The following is a 21,710-nucleotide window of genomic DNA, read 5'->3' on the forward strand; positions in this document are numbered from 1 at the left end:
CATCAGGCACAACTGACTTTGTTCTGCAGGAGAATGTCATTCAGTACATTGCACAGGCACACCCTCATACACCCCCGTTTAATACATTAATACATTAACATGTAGAGTCAACAGAAACACTCAAGCAGGGATTATCGACTAGATTCAGCTGCGGACGATTTCTTCTTGAGCGGATGGTCAGGGGGGCCGGAACATAATTACAAATAATTTATAGACTGCAAATTGACTGCAAGAAGCCAAAACAGAGGAGTAAAATATAATTACTTCAAACCTTGCTTGCATTTGTATACAATCACATATATCTCTCTTTTATGCGTGGTAATACTTTGGAACAGATTTCCAAAATGAAAATCGATTGGAGCCGATTTATGTCCCCCCATGTTTATTTATTATTTGCTCAGAAAAATTGGGGGCCAAATAAAATTGCGGGCCGCCAGTTGGGGAAGCCTTCACTAGAGGAATCAACACCTCCTAGATGTTAAATCGTTGTATTTTTATTCACTCTCATAGCTCTCTGTTACAGTCCCCCCAAATATCATGTCATTCTCTTACCGGTAAACCTGAAAATATCTGGCAGTTCTGGCTCTTTAATTAAATTCAGAAATGGTTGCATGCAGAGACTGGTTCAAATTGAGAACACAGGGTAATAACAAGCTGTTATTAGAATTGATCCAATCATTTTAAGCAGCTAACCCCTAGCTTGTGGAGATATTTTGATTTAGGCTCCCTCTCATTTGTGTTACAGACATTGACAGCACTTTATTATCATGTTGTGAGCAGCACAGCTTGACAAATATGACTTATAATAAAATAGTGAAAAGTGACTGCAACATTGACAGTGAACGAGAAGTGCACAGCATTGTTAGAGCATCAACAATACTTCAAATGTCTAAAGATAATGATTTTGTATTTATATTTTTAGTCTGACATCACTGACATTACTCTATTACTAAAAAATATTCAAATCAGCAACCCCTTTGTCAGAGAACAGCCGTAGTTTAATCAACCCTCCTTGTGTTAGTTGAATCAGAATATGATTAAAAATGTGTTCTAGTTTTGGTCTTCTGTTTATAACATGATAAATCTGTGTGACTGAATACCATATCTGTTATGTCCAGGTGACCATCTTCGTGTATGTCCTCAAGAGAACACCTGTTGCACCTCCGAAATGGAGGACAAGTTTGGCCAACAGAGCAAGCTGGAGTTGGAGAACCTGGTCGATGAAACTAGTCATGAATTGCGAAGCACCTTTGTCTCCAGACATAAAAAGTTTGATGGTAAGACATGTTTCTGGTGTTCTTTCTAACAACTTTTGTTTACCTGCATATACCCTCTTCTGGATTGTTGCTCACCTTCAATACTCTTTCATTTGAGCTACCTATAGGAGGCTGCTGAGGAGAACGGCTCATAGTAATGGCTGGAACGGAGTAAATGGAATGGCATCAAACACCTGGAAACCATGTGTTTGTTATATTTGATTCCATTCCACCCATTCTCCTCCAGCCATTACCAAGAGCCTGTCCTCCCCAATTAAGGTGCCAGCAACCTCCTGTTCTCTATACACAGCTACTTGAGGATCCTTGATGAACAAAGTTTGTTTTGTTAACTTCTATGTCAGTTTCGCTTACTGTTGTGTTTGCAATCCTCATGAAGTCTGTGAGTACCTCCTTTGGGTTAGACAAACATGGCCTCTTGCACAACAGATTGACAGCTGAAGCCAGGAGCGGAGGGCATCATCCTCCTCTAATACATCTCCTATAGCAGGTCTGCTGCGGCAGTATGTGAGATCCTGACTTAACCCCACAGAGAATGGAGCTTCTCTTTGCAGATAGATATATTATGTTTTATGCCTCGGCCTCGACTTTCACACACACTTCTTCCTGATCGTCCACTTCCCAGTGAGTCCTTGCTTGTTATGGTTTAGTGAGCAATAACACAAATCTCTCCAATGGCACACTCAGCAGTGTGGGCAGCTGCTGCTCATCAGGACAATGGGGATAGAGGAGATGGAGGTAAATCATGTCAATTATGGGATCCCGTCCCACAGCCATCCATCCTCCTGTCACATTTCAGTCAGCGGGTTTTTATAAAATATAATTTTTAATATTTGATTTATGTTATAGAAACTCTGTGGAGAAAGTGTCTGTGTGCTGGCTTTCCCTGCGCCAGATGGGGCTTCTTTATCCTTATTTGGTTTAACCAAAACCATATTGTGCTTCTGTTTGGGTTGGATGTGCTTCAGTTGGTTCACTGTTAACACAGGGAATTCAGGGAGTTTGTAAACGTTAAGCCAAGCAGTGGCCTTGATTCAACAGTGCTCTCTCCAGTGTGAGGAGCTAAGGGCTTTCACAGATTAGTCCACAGTGTCAGTGCAATGCTTCTTAAGAACAATGAGTTTAGCCTCTCTCTCTTTCTCTCTCTCTCTCTCTCTCTCTCTCTCTGTCAACCATTCTCTCTCTCTACCCTTCCCTCTCTCTCTCTCTCTCTCTCTCTCTCTCTCAACCCTTCCTCTCTCTCTCTCTCTCTCTCTCTCTCTCTCTCTCTCTCTCTCTCTCTCTCTCTCTCTCTCTCTGTCAACCATTCTCTCTCGTCCAACCCTCTCTCTCTCTCTCTCTCTCTCTCTCTCTCTCTCTCTCTCTCTCTCTCTCTCTCTCTCTGTCAACCCTCTCTCTCTCTCTCTCTCTCTCTCTCTCTCTCTCTCTCTGTCAACCCTCTCTCTCTCTCTCTCTCGCTCTCTCTCTCTCTCTCTCTCTGTCAACCATTCTCTCTGTCAACTCTTCTCTCTCTCTCTCTCTCTCTCTCTCTCTCTCTCTCTCTCTCTCTCTCTCTATGTCAACCCTTCTCTCTCTCTCTCTCGCTCTGTCTCTCTCTCTCTGTCAACCATTCTCTCTGTCAACCCTTCCCTCTCTCTCTCTCTCTCTCTCTCTCTCTCTCTCTCTCTCTCTCTCTCTCTCTCTCTCTCTCTCTCTCTCTCTCTCTCTCTGAAGTGGCGCCTAACTGGAAAACCCAATCTCCCCACCTTTCTCATAAAACGATTTCTGCACAACTAAGCCAAACGCTTTATGATTAAATATTATTACACTTTTGACTGTTAACACTTGTAAAAAAAGATTACATTCAGCTAATGTCTATGGCGAGCACTGCCTTGATGTTTATTGTGTGGGATGTGAAAAATGAGCTAAAGCTATTGAGTAAGTGCCTCAAATCTGGGAGCAGAGCTGAAAAAGCATATATTGCATACATTTTGAAGGCCCCACAATTATTCAATGGAGAGCAGTGCATATGTTAAATCCTGCAGTCATCTGCACCTGGGATTTAAAGCAGAGTCATTTTTCATTCAATATGATGCACTGGGAGTATTACTACACATCTCCAGTAACAGCATTATGGCCACTACAGAGTGTTGGAATACACTAGCAAAACACTATAGGCTAATCTTAATAATGAATCAACAATTGACGATGACCATGTTTTCTTACCAAGTTGTTACAAGTTTACTGTTGTCAACTGACTTTTATTTGGCAAGGGGACCCAAAAAGATTTAAGAGTAAGCAAATGTTTAAATGTATGGTCATAAGTCTTCCGAGTGGCGCAGTGGTCTAAGGCACTGCATCGCAGTGCTAGCTGTGCCACTAGAGATCCTGGTTCGAATCCAGGCTCTGTCGTAGCCGGCCGCAACCGGGAGACCCATGGGGCGGCGCACAATTGGCCCAGCGTCGTCCAGGGTAGGGGAGGGAATGGCCGGCAGGGATGTAGCTCAGTTGATAGAGCATGGCGTTTGCAACGCCAGGGTTGTGGGTTTGATTCCCACAGGGGGTATGATAAAAATGTATGCACTAACTGTAAGTCGCTCTGGATAAGAGCGTCTGCTAAATGACTAAAATGTAAATATATTTAGCTATGAATATTTTAGTCCAAATTATGCATTTCCTTCTGCTTCTGTTTTCCCAAGTTTATTGTAAAATGTTTATGCTGTTGATATTGTTCTTCCTCTGTCATCTCACACTTGAAATTATAATACACAAAGTTGAATGCCTCTGTACCTCTTCACAACCCAATAACAGGCACATGTATGAGTTACCTACAGTATATCCCAAAGAACTGCAACATTCTCAAGAGCTCAGCGGTTATGTTCTTGACCTTTCATGCTGAGCTTACTTGAGATGAGAACATGTGATGTTCTCGTTAAACCTGCTCTCACTGTAGTGAACTGCAGCCCAAGTTCTTTGAAAATCTCAAGAAAACACAACTGCATGAATCTCTGTATTTTGAGCCCCCATAGCCCTCTATTTAGAAGACTAGAGTTTACTTTCATGGAAGACAACTGTCACTTTTTAGTCTTCACACATTTTACAATCCAGACATAGTTGCAACTTCAGACAACTCTTGAGTGTTTCGGACGTCAGCCCAATTCCCGGCAGCAAGTGGCATGATTCACCATGCCCACTCCTTTTTAAACGGTTCATCATCGTATCCGGGGCTATTGAATTACAGCCTATAACTCTCAAATGATCGGATAGTTGCACAGAAACTCAATGTCAGAACGTCGGTGTGTTCTTTTTTTCCAGGAAAACAAAATCTTTAGCACACGTGCCGTTCCTGGAAGCAAGCATGCATCAATAAATAAGTGTATATTTTGATCGGCCTCTGTCAGGGAGAGTGAATGTCATGAGAGAAGTGGAGGGCTCCAAGGATGAGGATGGGGGAGGTAAATGGGTTTTGTCCAGCAGCACTTACATCCATGACTCCAGGCACCCATGTTTCTCTAGGGGCACCCTGCCACTCTCCATAATTTAATCAGTGTCAGGATGGATGCTGTGTGCAGGTTTCCATGCTGCAGCTTTCTGCTGGCTGCGAACTTTACAGGAGACACAGAGTCTGGAGAGGGTCTCTGCTGACTTGCAACACAGGAAACATGAGACATTCCTATTTGGACTCTGATTTAATTTATGTGTCAGTTATCTATACATTCAATCACGTTGGAGAAATGTTCAAGCCTGGATAATTCTAGAGTTGTTTTAGCAAGGTCAGCCTTCAACTCCCTGGACGCCAAGGAATATTAGGAATATTTCAACATCTAGAGTGGCTTTGGGTTTCACCAGCTAGTGCTAAAAGGATGGAATCAGAGGCCAGCTATACCATACAGTATTTGATGCTGATATATTTGATGAAAAAGTCAACACCAGGGAAATGATTGGAGCCTGGTTAAACCAGACTGCTCACCATTGTTTGAAGTGAAACAATGTTTTTTATTACTGATGTCACTATTTCTATTTGAAAAAATATATATTAAAAAATCTTTATCTTTAACTGATTTTATTTATTTGAATGGTGAGAACAGCATTTCACCAGGCTACAATTATTGTGCCCACAACATTGAGTACGGTTACATGCACACAATAATACAATTATTATGGATAGTCAGATTAATATAATAGTTTGATTTAAAACGTTTACATGCTTTGGAAGATCGACTTTCCTAACAATCCTGTTTACATGGACACATCTGAAATCAGGCTACCTGATGGCACTCTGAAAAATGCAGAAAATGGCCAATCAAAATAAACATTCTACCACAGGAAGCATATTTGATTCTGAGTTTGGACATATACGTTTGTATGTGAAAACTACTTCTAAGACGCATACATTGTTGTTCCGAACTCACTTCACTCATGCTAAAGAGGGAGGCTCGCTCGGCTGGCTCACAATCCCCCTACCTCAACCAAATTGAGATGGTTTGGGATGAGTCGGACCGCAGAGTGAAGGAAAAGCAGCCCACAAGTGCTCAGCAAATGAGGGAACTCCTTCAACTTTTGGAAAAGCATTCCAGGTGAAGCTGGTTGAAAGAATGCCAAAAATGTGCAAAGCTGTCATCAAGGCAAAGGGTGGCTATTTGAAGAATCTCAAATATAAAATATATTTTGATTTGTTTAACACTTTTTTGGTTACTACATGATTCCATATGTGTTATTTCATAGTTTTGATGTCTTCACTATTATTCTACAATGTAAAAAATAAAGAAAAACCCTTGAATGAGTAGGTGTTCTAAAACTTTTGACCGGTAGTGTATATATATATTTTTTGGTGATAGGCTCATGTTTTACAAGTACGGCGTACCCCCACTATTTTGTTTTGCCGGGACGCTGTACCGCCTTACTTTCACCCCTGGTGTATGCTTACTTAGATTTTGACCTTATACTGATTAAGATAAGCAGAGTAAGGTCTTTACATGACTATTGCATAATCTGCCTACTGCCATAATCTGTTTAATATCGAATTATTAGTGTACATGTGAATGTACTCATTGAGTAGGAGGACACTGGACAAGTAAGCCTCATCAGCTAATGTAATAATATGCCATTTAGCAGACACTTTTATCCAAAGCGACTTACAGTCATGTGTGCATACATTTTTACGTATGGGTGGTCCCGGGGATCGAACCCACTACCCTGGCGTTACAAGCGCCATGCTCTACCAATTGAGCTACAGAGGACCACAATGTACAGTGCTAGCTGTCTCATTTAAATGCTATTTACCATGTATTTGTTCCTAGAGTCCCGTCCACACAGAGTAAGCGTTCATGTAGTTCATACACTCTGTGTGGAGTGGGCCATGATCTTTACTGTAGCTGACAGAGCAGCCCACGCATACCTTGACACCACTGCCTACGTGTCACTACCACAACAGTGAGAGAGCGCACCGTCGCTATCCTTTGCCAAGCTGTTCCAGGCAGAAATATCCCACATCACCCCCTAAAGATCCAGACTACACCGTCAGACTACTCCGTCAGACTACTCCGTCAGACTACTCCGTCAGTGATCCAGCTGTAACATAAGACCTACAAGAGAAAATAGAGGCCGTCATCTCAACTATCCATGTCACTAACACGGCTCCTATTAGTGGGATTTAGTATGATTTTCCTTTGTTCTGGTGGATCATTTATGCATGCATACAATGTAGCATATTTTTCAGTGGCTTGGCGCTAATCCATATCCCAGGACCCTGGGAAACGGTACTGTTGTTGCTCGGAGAAATGAGAGAAGGAACAGGCCTGCAGATTTCTCTCCCGTTAAGCTCATTAAATGCTAAGGTGGGGGTCTTAATTACTAATCAATGTCCTAGCTCTCCACTGACCACTAACACCATGCTGCTGCCGATCTACACAGAATATTAATGTAGTGAGACCGGCACGATCGATTCTATCTAGGGCTACAGACTCTTAAACAGCCCAATGCCTGTGGTGCAGCGCTTTTAGCTGAACATTTTGGTATTTTTGTTTTTCACACGCAAAGATGAATAGCGTCCACCTTTTGCTCTGACAGAGGTCTGTCTGCTCTGTGGTAATCATCTTTGCTTTGATTATTTTTCTCCCCTGCTTTGATTCCCATTTAGATATAAAGATGTGTTGTCATTTAGAGATAATGATGTGTTGTCATTTAGAGATAATGATGTGTTGTCATTTAGAGATAATTATGTGTTGTCATTTAGAGATAATTATGTGTTGTCATTTAGAGATAATAATAATATGTCATTTAGCAGACGCTTTTATCCAAAGCGACTTACAGTCATGTGTGCATACATTTTTAGGTATGCGTGGTCCCGGGGATCGAACACACTACCCTGGCGTTACAAGTGCCATGCTCTACCAATTGAGCTACAGAGGAGATAATGATGTGTTGTCATTTAGAGATAATGATGTGTTGTAATTTAGAGATAATGATGTGTTGTCATTTAGAAATAATGATGTGTTGTCATTTAGAGATAATGATGTGTTGTCATTTAGAGATATTAATGTGGTCATGTGATCATGGTGTCAAGAGTTAATGTTTATTCCAATTGTATGTATCTTCCACACTAATAGGTCAATGTGATTTGAATTGGGCTTCTTAAAGATTGAGGCGTTTGTCTATCATATTACCTGCCTGCGATCATATTGGTTTCCATTGCCCCTCGTGCGGATGATGAACACTATGCCATAACAATTCTACTCAAGGAGAAAGAGGGGAAATATAAATCACTTCCTTTTTCTTCAAATGTTTTAAAAACCAGTTGTCGATTGACAGGGCCCACGCCCACGCCCTCTGACCCCAGCCAGAAGTGTACGACTCACAACAGCATCCCCAGAGGAATAATCCCCAGGCATGCATGGTATAAAAGGTCAGGCTGTCATGTTCTCCACAGTAACAGAGGCCCTCCTCTCAGACTCATTCCCGTCCCTCAGACAGCGTTCTCCCTATCAGACCAATGGCAGGATCCTCTCCTCTCGGTAATGCCAGCCTCTGATTGACAGGTGGAATTAGGATGCTTTCCCCCTGGCAGGAAAAGTTCAGGTTTCAAGCAGAGGTGGAGGCGCTCATAAATTGTATGCCGAACTGCAGCCCTGATAAACACAGAGAGAGACTGGGAGATAGAGAGAGAGACTGGGAGATAGAGAGAGAGACTGGGAGATAGAGAGAGAGACTGGGAGAGAGAGAGAGAGAGAGAGAGAGAGAGACTGGGAGAGAGAGAGAGAGAGAGAGAGAGAGAGAGAGAGAGAGAGAGAGAGAGAGAGAGAGAGAAGAGAGAGAGAGAGAGAGAGAGAGAGAGAGAGAGAGAGAGAGAGAGAGAGAGAGAGAGAGAGAGAGAGAGAGAGAGAGAGAGAGAGAGAGAGAGAGAGAGAGAGAGAGAGAGAGAGAGAGAGCAGAGAGAGAGAGAGAATGGTTGACATAAAGAGAGAGAGAGAGAGAGAGAGAGAGAGAGAGAGAGAGAGAGAGAGAGAGAGAGAGAGGGTTGACAGAGAGAGTGGTTGACTGAGAGAGAGAGAGAGAGAGAGAGAGAGAGAGAGAGAGAGAGAGAGAGAGAGAGAGAGAGAGAGAGAGACCGGCTTTATTCCTGCAATGGGTGGAGATAAGGTGGTGTGTGCTATGCTCATAAATCACTGGCAATGTTATTTTTATTACGTGATAAAACTCAATGGGGAATGTTGTGGATACAGTACTCTTGGATTACTTTCTTGTATGAACGAGTGTAGCTTTTTATCTATGGATGGGGGATGGATTCAGGGTTTTATCACATGATAGAAACCTGCCCAAACTGTGAGCTAACTCTGACGATAATATATGGATCTATTAAATTCAAATTCAAACATTATTTGAAGTACTTGAAGTCTATAATTGAAAGCATGATCCTTTGATAATTTTTGTCTAGTGATCTGTTGTTCCATCCTGCTGTGAGTGGATGTCATGAGGTTCACTCAAAGAGATCTGCTTTGTGAATTCTTGTATGCTCAAACTCTGATGCTCCATGCTGCCAAATGATGGTCACGTAAGGTCAATGTTGAGGGCTGCATGTTTAATATTGAGGCTGTTATAAATGACCTGCCGTGTGGTGATTGATGACAGTTAAATAGTCTCCTGTTATCATGTTGCCTTAATTATGTAACCTCCACATTTTGACTGTCAGCTTAAATGTTCCTGGTTTTGTGGTTTTGCTTGAAGTATAATCTCTCACGCCAGAAACATCAGAACATTCTGGGTTGCCTTTAGGATCCACAATGTCACTCGGTGACTGCTGCAACTGTCACGTGTAGCCTTGAAGACTGGGGGCAGTTCTTTTTTGCTTTTGTGAAAAAGGCTTTAAATCACTGTGAATCTCTGTCGTTTTGATTTGTCCCATAGCTTTCATATGAATCACAATTACACGGCTGCTGTGTTGTTTTAGAAAGCCCTGTAGTGTGAGTTACTGCTGGTCACGTCTCGGGAGAAGTTGCTGTAATTAACTATAGCCCGCAGGGCCCAACTCTACACTGCGGCCCTGAACAATGTCCCACAGCAGCTCACTGTCATCGCTAAACACATCTGCTGCTGATGGCTAGATGGTAGCTCCAAATGGCCCCAAAAACAATTTTCTTCAAAATAAAGATCGAGACACTTGAGTGCCTCTAAAATAAATCTTCGTTTTCCAAAGAGTTGTGAAAAGCATGTTTTGCCTGTTCTCTCCGTGTATATTCTCTTATACAAATATTTACATTTTGTTAGAACAGATTTGACGATCTTCAGACTGTTTTAGCAAGAGACTGGTTGACCTCAGAGTGACTGTTCTATTGAAGCAGAGGCGTAGCTACACGTTGTCAAAGTGAGAATGGCTCTGTTTAGCCTGTTCCCTCCCAGCACTGTGCTCTGTATGAGTAATAGGCGGCCATATTGAGCTTAATCTGCTGAAAGTAATGAACTCTATGCCAGTTATAAGCATTAACATCACTTTTGTCCAACATTTCTGCCTCATTGTTCTCTCAGCTCACAGCTTTCGCAGCCGTTCATTTTGGGGAGACCTCTTAATTACCACAATGTATTGAGGCCTTAAGTGAGATTTACTCGGAATTTGCCGTTTCTGCCATACCCCTTAATACCCATTTCGAAAAATATGATCCTATTCATGGTTTTGCTGTAATTATACTAAGTTGTCTTTTTTACTAAATGTATTATTCACTGAACTGTGTTGTGGTCATCCATAATGTCAGTGATCATTATTCATCCTAATTGTACTGAAATTGAGCTTGGCATGGAATCAAATATTCAGACTAAATTTTAAATGAATTCCACCTCAATTACGTTGATTGTATTCGATTAATTGCCGAGCTGATCCAAAAGGGAGAAGAATTGACTGCACTGATAATTTCTTATCCTCAAATCAGTTTAAAAGGTGTCATTAATCAGAAGGGATATCACTGGGTGCCATGGACTCTTATTTTTTATTAATGAAGCCAATTCGATTAAGCACAAGACAAGCTTAAAAATTACTTAAATAATTAACTGTATATTCTTCCATTGTATCTCAATTCTCTCAAGGGTGCTCAAGAATGACTTATTTAAACACATTTCACTGAAGACAAAACTTTACTTTCTGGAAGTTGTTTGGAAGTACTAAGCAAATGCCACTTCTTTCTGGAAGTGATAAACAAGTAAATATACTCAATTAAAGGATGACATTCTTTCTCATTAGTATTTATTCTGAATACATCACGCTGGTAAAAGGTAAAGGTCTGGAAAAATAATTTGATGTAATTATGTCACTGGTGTCCAACAGCAGTAACATTAAAGAACATGTAAAAACAGAAATAACAAAGGATTTGTTCTAAAGTGAAAATGGAATCCAGACATGCCAATAACACTCCATAATACAAACACCCACATTTTGCGATATTTCAATCTGTCATGCCTCAGAGAAGTGTAAACAGTCAACCACCAGACTCTTTCAGCATACTGTATTACTATTAGCATAACACAATCTCTTAATACACTTTTGGACCAAGATAACAACTATATGCCTCCTTAGTATTTTTGTAATTTTTTTTTTACAAGCATTTTGCTGCACCTGTGATTAACATCTGCAAATCTGTGTACGCAACCAATAAACTTTGATTTGATTTAGTACAGATGAGAACCAGTGTTTACTGCTCAGCTCTTTCCTCTGTCAGATCAGTGTTTACTGCTCAGCTCTTTCCTCTGTCAGATCAGTGTTTACTGCTCAGCTCTTTCCTCTGTCAGATCAGTGTTTACTGCTCAGCTCTTTCCTCTGTCAGATCAGTGTTTACTGCTCAGCTCTTTCCTCTGTCAGATCAGTGTTTACTGCTCAGCTCTTTCCTCTGTCAGATCAGTGTTTACTGCTCAGCTCTTTCCTCTGTCAGATCAGTGTTTACTGCTCAGCTCTTTCCTCTCATCGGGCTTTAGATGTGTTAAATACTGAGTACATGTTGAGTAGCAACAAACTGCTGGTAAATCTGAAGCAATCTATTTTATTCTGAGTCTCTTAAGAGATAAGGATGTAAATAACCAAGGGTATCTTCACAGTCACAGGTTGGCAGGTGTGAGAGATGGTAATGCCAGAACAATGAAGGTGTCAATGTGATGCACCAGGAACATAGTGCAGCTAGTTGGATAAAGTTAGATTGCATATGGAGTAGCTAGATCTCTTCAGGTAGGATCATTGATGACGGAAGATAGAAATACAGAGCAAGACAAGACAACTTGAGAATGTCCTAAATGCAGATGCCTTGAATGAAGATGGCAAGCACATCCTCCAGCAAAAGATATTGAGACAGATATGATTCAGTATTCCAGGATTTCAGATCAGATTTCCCATGGATCTTTTCTCTCTGGTGTTTAGAGTCTCGCTAATGTGTTGCTCCTAATGTAATTTAATTTCACTAGCTTTGCAGAGCGTTTAAATGAACACTTAGAGCCATTACAGTTGGAACAAGGGCCCTCTGATTCTGGCCTGATGAGGTGAGAGGAGAGGAGCTCTGGGCTCCTGGCGGAACAGCATGTGACCCAACATGACCTGCACCAAAGACTGCCCAGGGTATTACTTCCTATATGATGTATATCAGACACTGTGTTATATTTAAGAAGATAAGAGCGTCTTGATCTTTTTCCTTTGCCTGTAAAGTACGAATAACTGAGACTGGTAGTAATGGATTCAAACCAAGCTCTGATGCCTTCCTAGGTTTAGTATGGAAGTCATGGGAATGTCTGCTATGATAAGTCTTAAACTGTTGCACCCTGTCTCCTAATTTGGAGGAAATGGCATGAACTCTATTCAAATGTAATCTGGTTCCTTGAGAGGCAAGGCTAATCATTATCCATAGCAGATGGTAGGAACACCTTGTCACCTCATCGACCCATAGAGGCCATTCGGTAAACAATAAGCTGTGTGTAGGAAGTGAATAACGCAGGAAAAGAAGTGGCTGAGCGAGTCAAGCATTCCCACTGTTCTTAATATCGTCACTTGATAAAATGTTTGGGGTAATATGTGGTGGTGTTGTATGTACTCCATGTGTTGTCATTCCCATTAATGTGCATTGGACAGTTTTTCGGGCATGGCAGGTGTCATCTAAACAGATATAACGATCCACCTTCACTACAATCACAGGCCTTATGGCTTTCTACCTTCACCACAAACACATGCCCTATGGCTTTCTACCTTCACCACAAACACAGGCCTTATGGCTTTCTAACTTCACCACAAACACAGGCCTTATGGCTTTCTACCTTCACCACAAACACAGGCCTTTATAACTTTCTACCTTCACCACAAACACAGGCCTTATGGCTTTCTACCTTCACCACAAACACAGGCCTTATGGCTTTCTACCATCACCACAAACACAGGCCTTATGGCTTTCTACCTTCACCACAAACACAGGCCTTTATAACTTTCTACCTTCACCACAAACACAGGCCTTATGGCTTTCTACCTTCACCACAAACACAGGCCTTATGGCTTTCTACCTTCACCACAAACACAGGCCTTATGGCTTTCTACCTTCACCACAAACACAGGCCTTTATAACTTTCTACCTTCACCACAAACACAGGCCTTATGGCTTTCTACCTTCACCACAAACACAGGCCTTATGACTTTCTACCTTCACCACAAACACAGGCCTTATGGCTTTCTACCTTCACCACAAACACAGGCCTTATGGCTTTCTACCTTCACCACAAACACAGGCCTTATGGCTTTCTACCTTCACCACAAACACAGGCCTTATGGCTTTCTACCTTCACCACAAACACAGGCCTCATGGCTTTCTACCTTCACCACAAACACAGGCCTCATGGCTTTCTACCTTCACCACAAACACAGGCCTCATGGCTTTCTACCTTCACCACAAACACAGGCCTCATGGCTTTCTACCTTCACCACAAACACAGGCCTCATGGCTTTCTACCTTCACCACAAACACAGGCCTCATGGCTTTCTACCTTCACCACAAACACAGGCCTCATGGCTTTCTATCTTAACCACAAACACAGGCCTTATGGCTTTCTATCTTAACCACAAACACAGGCCTTATGGCTTTCCAGAATCACAACAGGAGAGCATCCTTTGCATTTTCAAAGGTAGTTTATATTGGTGTTGAAAAAAAATCTCCAAAGGTGTGGATTCGTCTCAAAATGGAATAAGAGCAACAAACAATGGGCCTTTTTTTCAGGTAGTCTTTGCTTGGCAAGGATTTTAGTGAATTAACTTTTGACATTACAAAAGAGGCGATCCAAATCCCCAAGCTGACAAGGTAAACATCTGTCGTTCTGCCCCTGAGCAAGGCAGTTAACCCACTGTTCCCGGGCGCCAAAGATGTGAATGTCAATTAAGGCAGCCCTCCGCACTCCGATTCAGAGGGGTTTGGTTAAATGCAGAAGACACATTTCAGTTCAATGCATTCAGTTGTACAACTGACTAGGTATCCCCCTTCCCTAGATAGTATATTCATTTAACTGACTAGGTATCTCCCTATCCCTAGATAGTATATTCATTTAACTGACTAGGTATCTCCCTATCCCTAGATAGTATATTCATTTAACTGACTAGGTATCTCCCTATCCCTAGATAGTATATTCATTTAACTGACTAGGTATCCCCCTTTCCCTAGATAGTATATTCATTTAACTGACTAGGTATCCCCCTTTCCCTAGATAGTATATTCATTTAACTGACTAGGTATCTCCCTATCCCTAGATAGTATATTCATTTAACTGACTAGGTATCTCCCTATCCCTAGATAGTATATTCATTTAACTGACTAGGTATCCCCCTATCCCTAGATAGTATATTCATTTAACTGACTAGGTATCCCCCTTTCCCTAGATAGTATATTCATTTAACTGACTAGGTATCCCCCTTTCCCTAGATAGTATATTCATTTAACTGACTAGGTATCCCCCTTTCCCTAGATAGTATATTCATTTAACTGACTAGGTATCCCCCTTTCCCTAGATAGTATATTCATTTAACTGACTAGGTATCCCCCTTTCCCTAGATAGTATATTCATTTAACTGACTAGGTATCCCCCTTTCCCTAGATAGTATATTCATTTAACTGACTAGGTATCCCCCTTTCCCTAGATAGTGTATTCATTTAACTGACTAGGTTTCCCCCTTTCCCTAGATAGTATATTCATTTAACTGACCAGGTATCCCCCTTTCCCTAGATAGTATATTCATTTAACTGACTAGGTATCCCCCTTTCCCTAGATAGTATATTAATTTAACTGACTAGGTATCCCCCTTTCCCTAGATAGTATATTCATTTAACTGACTAGGTATCCCCCTTTCCCTAGATAGTATATTCATTTAACTGACTAGGTATCCCCCTTTCCCTAGATAGTATATTAATTTAACTGACTAGGTATCCCCTTTCCCTAGATAGTATATTCATTTAACTGACCAGGTATCCCCCTTTCCCTAGATAGTATATTCATTTAACTGACTAGGTATCCCCTTTCCCTAGATAGTATATTCATTTAACTGACTAGGTATCCCCCTTTCCCTAGATAGTATATTCATTTAACTGACTAGGTATCCCCCTTTCCTAGATAGTATATTCATTTAACTGACTAGGTATCCCCCTTTCCTAGATAGTGTATTCATTTAACTGACTAGGTTTCCCCCTTTCCCTAGATAGTATATTCATTTAACTGACCAGGTATCCCCCTTTCCCTAGATAGTATATTCATTTAACTGACTAGGTATCCCCCTTTCCCTAGATAGTATATTAATTTAACTGACTAGGTATCCCCCTTTCCCTAGATAGTATATTCATTTAACTGACTAGGTATCCCCCTTTCCCTATCCAGCTGTCTGTAACTTTGAAATGCACATGACCTTTTTTCTACACCATACAGGATGTAATCCTCTTTCTTTGCTAATTGCATCTCAGTCACAAGCTTGATATTACAGCATGGTCACGATTCCAGTTGTTCTGATCTGATAGCCACAGCAGATTCTAGTTGTTCTGATATTCTAGTTGTTATGATATTCTAATTGTTATGATATTCTAATTGTTATGGTATTATAGTTGTTCTGGTATTCCTGTTGTTATGATATTCTAATTGTTATGGTATTCTAGTTGTTATGGTATTATAGTTGTTCTGGTCTGATATCCACAGCAAATGCTATTCATTCCCAAAACCACGCTATCTGGGAAAATCCATTGTCTTTTCACCAGTAAAGAAATATATTTACAAGTAAATATAGCAATTTGCATGCAACAATCTTTTCATTTATCACATAACAATGGCAGTATTGAAATGTATGAATATACAAACCTCTACTGCCAAGTCACTCTGGCAACTCCACTGCATTTCCACAAATCAAGGTGAGAAATACAGATTGTTATTGCTAAAGCAGTATGTAAAGTAGCAAGTGTAAGTGTGCTTGAATAGGGCCAGCCAATAGAGAGTGACTGGCAGGATAGCATTACTAAGTCATTAACACTGCTGAAGTCTAGAGGAGAATATGAACATAGTTAGTATTGGTGTGAATAGATAGTGTTAACCTGAAAAAACGTTTGTCTGTTCTCCGTTTTAATTTGAGCAACAGTGTAATGTAAAAACCTAATGGAAGTGTGCCAATCTTAGACCCAGACACCCTTCATCTATGAAAAGACAAACTGGTGTACAGTGTCTTTACATTTTAAATAATTAAAATGTTAGCTCAAGTCAATAGGTATCTCATTATAATAGCAAGATCATCTATAATCGTATTTGCAGACAGATGTAGGCCAACATAGGCTATAATAGACAATATTTTAATTGTCTCCTTTTCCTCTTGACCCAGAGTTCTTCCTGGAGTTGTTGGAGAACACGGAGAGGTCTTTGAACGAGATGTTCGTGCGGACCTACGGCAAGCCATACATGCAGAACTCGGAAGTGTTCCAGAACCTGTTTGCCGAGCTGAAGCGCTACTACACTGGAGGCAACGTTAACCTGGAGGAGATGCTCAACGACTTCTGGTCGCGTCTGCTGGAGCGCATGTTCACGCTGCTCAACTCCCAGTATGTCATCACCGAGGACTATCTGGAGTGCATCAGTAAGTACACGGACCAGCTCAAGCCCTTTGGAGACGTGCCCAAGAAGCTCAAGGCTCAGGTTACCAGGGCTTTCGTCGTGGCACGCACCTTCGTCCAGGGCCTCTCGGTCGGTAGAGAGGTGGCCAGCAGGGTGTCCAAGGTAAGCCCTCGTCTCTGCCATTCATAAGCAAACTGAGTTGAGTGGTTTTAGTTTGGGCTAATTTGCTGCTATTGTGCAGCAGGGATGATGGTCATTTTGATAAGGAATATATTCCACTTGCCCAATGGGAATTTCCCCCTGAAAACTTTGACCCAATTTGATCATGTAAAATTCATGTCATAGATTTATACGAACACTTTCCCCAGAATTGAACAATTGACTGATTTTGTTGGATCCATCATTATCACATATCAATATTATATTTCAAAACCTGAGATCAACAAACTGAGAAATTGGTTGGTGTTGGGGCTGGAATGGATTGTGCTGGTGGGGAGAGAAGTAGAACAGAATATAACAGTGTATCAAACACATGCTTAAACAAGCTGAAGGTCTCTGTTTGCTTTCTGGTTATTTTTTTTCTCTCCCAGGACATCCCCTACAGTATGGTATTTCGATCATACACTCTTCTGACTGACCTACCACTGCCTTCCCACCACTACCATCTCTTTGTATGGGCCTATGGGATGTTGGGTTAAGGCTCAGAGCTGCCTTTCCAAGTATAATGACCTGTGGTTGGGCCTCCCATTGTTCAGGAGGAATTCTCAAGCATGGGAAGACTATCTGGCTCCAAGCTATGGCCATATAGATATTTTTGCTATGGATGTTTGTATCTCTATTGCCCAATATTTTTTAAGTCTGTATACCATCCCCATTAATCTTGCTGTAAGTATTCTGTATGATGTGATGTAATGTTAATGCAGCTAGCTGCTTCTGCAGTATGTCATTGCCTTGGGGGTGTGTAGTTTCGATCCTGTGGAAAGTAAGATTAAAGGCATAGCAAGAGATGTATGCTTGACGTTGGCTCCAGTCAACAACAACAACAACAGCTGTTTTTCTAGATATCTTGTTTTCAGTTAATATCAACATTAGAACACTGGCTAGACTTATAGATCAAGTTTGCTTCCATAGCCTCGGTGGTCACAAGCAATTTATCTGAATTGTATGTGTTTGTTACCGGTATTGGTGTTAATAGTAATGTGTGTACACTGTTCTGTGTTGCCAGAGGAGAAGCCTGGACATCAAGGCTAGTAAACAATTAATATCCTGTTTGGAAATGGAGTCCTTTTGCAACTGTTGCTGGACAATGGGTTTATGTTCACCATAATTCATGATGGTGTGTGCATAATGCAGATTTTAGCGCAGCTATGAGGGGGTCAAAGGCTGCCTGCGGAGAATCAGATGTATAACCCACGAACATAAAACTATAACCCACGAACATAAAATAAAGTCAACCTTTCCACTGCGGGTCATTCATTACCGGCAAGCATGGAGAACTCTGTGATCACGTCATGCACCTCCAGGCCATATCACTTCCCTATTTCCAGCCAGGGATGCCTGATGAAACCCTCTTTATGAGGATGAGTTGTTAGTGTCTGTGGTAGTGACACACATCCTGGGTTCCCTGGCAGCCGCCGTGTCCCCACCTCAACTCTGACATTACCCAGGGACCTGTGACACGGGTCATGTGGCGGGGGGCCACGGCCCTTTGATCCACGGGGCCTCAACTCACCAGGAGAGATTGGGTGTATGCATAATGGAACAAGACACCCCAGAGGAGGTGGTCCGGTCAGACGGGCTACTGTGACATGTGACATCTATGCCTAGTGCTGCTGGGGGTCCTTATTGAGTTACAGGAGCTGCTGCACTACATATCACCACAGCAGTTCACAGCTTATGACTAAGACACCACACTGGAGGCGCTGCTTTTCTATATCCCAGGTCAGGTCAGTTTACCCATGATCAATCAGAGTTGACCCATGATCAATCAGAGTTGACCCATGATCAATCAGAGTTTGGCATTCAATTACACTTATTGCTGCATAAATACCAGCATGGACTAATGTTTGCCCATTTTCTAAACCTCCCGTGTAGCTCAGTTGGTAGAGCATGGCGCTTGCAACACCAGGGTTGTGGGTTCGATTCCCACGGGGGACCAGTATGAAAACGTATGCACTCACTAACTGTACGTCGCTCTGGATAAGAGCGTCTGCTAAATGACTAAAATGTAAAAATGGATATATCAAGGCTCAAACATTTCTCAAGGTATCAGACAGTGCATTTCTATTATTCAGTGTTGCAAAGCAGTGATGAGGCTATTGATTGATTCTAATAATAGGACCCTCTTTGATGAGCTCGAATCATTAGAATAATACCTGCTCTGCAAATGCTGTAATGCACTCAAAGAAGCCAGCAGTCCAGGGAGATGGGGGAGAGTCAAGCACACACTATGGCAACTTACTGAGTGCTGGTCTGCACCAAAGCCATTTGTGGAGGAAGAAAGCATTTGTCAGGTGTCAGTTCTGTAAATTGAAAAAGGAGGAAGCAACGCTATACCGTATCTTACTGTACGGAAATGCACATTAAGGATTCTCTCAGTAGAGTATTTTAAAATAAAAGTGCATTTCAGGTTCAAATGAATGAAATTGAAATTTTTATAGTATCAATGTGAAATGTATGAATTGTGTTTACCAACAGTTTCTATGCAACTGCAGAACAAAGCAATCAGAAATTGGCACATATAGCACATATAGTGACAACAGGTACCAGAGATTATAGTGACAACAGGTACCAGAGATTATAGTGACAACAGGTACCAGAGATTATAGTGACAACAAGTACCAAAGATTATAGTGACAACAGGTACCAGAGATTATAGTGACAACAGGTACCAGAGATTATAGTGACAACAGGTACCAGAGATTATAGTGACAACCGCTACAAGAGATTATAGTCACAACAGGTACCAGAGATTATAGTGACAACAAGTACCAAAGATTATAGTGACAACAGGTACCAGAGATTATAGTGACAACAGGTACCAGAGATTATAGTGACAACCTCTACAAGAGATTATAGTCACAACAGGTACCAGAGATTATAGTTACAACAGGTACCAGAGATTATAGTGACAACAGGTACCAGAGATTATAGTGACAACAGGTACCAGAGATTATAGTGACAACAGGTACCAGAGATTATAGTGACAACAGGTACCAGAGATTATAGTGACAACAGGTACCAGAGATTATAGTGACAACAGGTACCAGAGATTATAGTCACAACAGGTACCATAGATTATAGTCACAACCGGTACCAGAGATTATAGTGACAACAGGTACCAGAGAATATAGTGACAACAGGTACCAGAGATTATAGTGACAACCGCTATCAGAGATTATAGTGACAACCGGTACCAGAGATTATAGCCACAACAGGTACCAGAGATTATAGTGACAACAGGTACCAGAGATTATAGTGACAACAAGTACCAGAGATTATAGTGACAACAGGTACCAGAGATTAGTGACAACCGCTACCAGAGATTATAGTGAAAACAGGTACCAGAGATTATAGTGACAACAGGTACTAGAGATTATAGTGACAACCGCTACCAGAGATTATAGTGACAACAGGTACCAGAGATTATAGTGACAACAGGTACCAGAGATTATAGTGACAACCGCTACAAGAGATTATAGTCACAACAGGTACCAGAGATTATAGTTACAACAGGTACCAGAGATTATAGTGACAACAGGTACCAGAGATTATAGTGACAACAGGTACCAGAGATTATAGTGACAACAGGTACCAGAGATTATAGTGACAACAGGTACCAGAGATTATAGTGACAACAGGTACCAGAGATTATAGTGACAACAGGTACCAGAGATTATAGTCACAACAGGTACCATAGATTATAGTCACAACCGGTACCAGAGATTATAGTGACAACAGGTACCAGAGAATATAGTGACAACAGGTACCAGAGATTATAGTGACAACCGCTATCAGAGATTATAGTGACAACCGGTACCAGAGATTATAGCCACAACAGGTACCAGAGATTATAGTGACAACAGGTACCAGAGATTATAGTGACAACAAGTACCAGAGATTATAGTGACAACAAGTACCAGAGATTATAGTGACAACAGGTACCAGAGATTATAGTGACAACAGGTACCAGAGATTATAGTGACAACAGGTACTAGAGATTATAGTGACAACCGCTACCAGAGATTATAGTGACAACAGGTACCAGAGATTATAGTGACAACAGGTACCATAGATTATAGCCACAACAGGTACCAGAGATTATAGTGACAACCGCTACCAGAGATTATAGTCACAACAGGTACCAGAAATTATAGTCACAACAGGTACCAGAGATTATAGTGACAACAAGTACCAGAGATTATAGTGACAACAGGTACCAAAGATTATAGTGACAACAGGTACCAGAGATTATAGTGACAACCGCTACAAGAGATTATAGTCACAACAGGTACCAGAGATTATAGTGACAACCGCTACCAGAGATTATAGTCACAACAGGTACCAGAGATTATAGTGACAACAAGTACCAAAGATTAGTGACAACAGGTACAAGAGATTATAGTGACGAGGGGTACCAGAGATTATAGTGACAACAGGTACCAGAGATTATAGTCACAACAGGTACCAGAGATTATAGTGACAACACGTACCAGAGATTATAGTGACAACAGGTACCAGAGATTATAGTCACAACAGGTACCAGAGATTATAGTGACAACCGCTACCAGAGATTATAGTCACAACAGGTACCAGAGATTATAGTCACAACACGTACCAGAGATTATAGTGACAACTGGTACCATAGATTACCCCCTTGAT

The 21,710-nt window shown here is 41.4% G+C and overlaps 1 protein-coding gene across 1 annotated transcript in view; it reads left to right on the forward strand.

Annotated features, from left to right (window-relative positions):
- The window catches only part of LOC121555152 (glypican-6-like), a 149,655-nt gene that overhangs the window by 35,958 nt on the left and 91,987 nt on the right, over positions 1-21,710 (forward strand). The window contains exons 2-3 of the mRNA XM_041868960.2: positions 1,119-1,277; positions 16,600-16,991. Of these exons, the coding sequence (XP_041724894.1) occupies positions 1,119-1,277; positions 16,600-16,991 (551 nt within the window). The remainder of the gene's footprint in view (positions 1-1,118; positions 1,278-16,599; positions 16,992-21,710) is intronic.

The sequence above is a fragment of the Coregonus clupeaformis genome, chromosome 40 (genome assembly GCF_020615455.1).
Source record: "Coregonus clupeaformis isolate EN_2021a chromosome 40, ASM2061545v1, whole genome shotgun sequence".
NCBI classification, from domain to species: domain Eukaryota; kingdom Metazoa; phylum Chordata; class Actinopteri; order Salmoniformes; family Salmonidae; genus Coregonus; species Coregonus clupeaformis.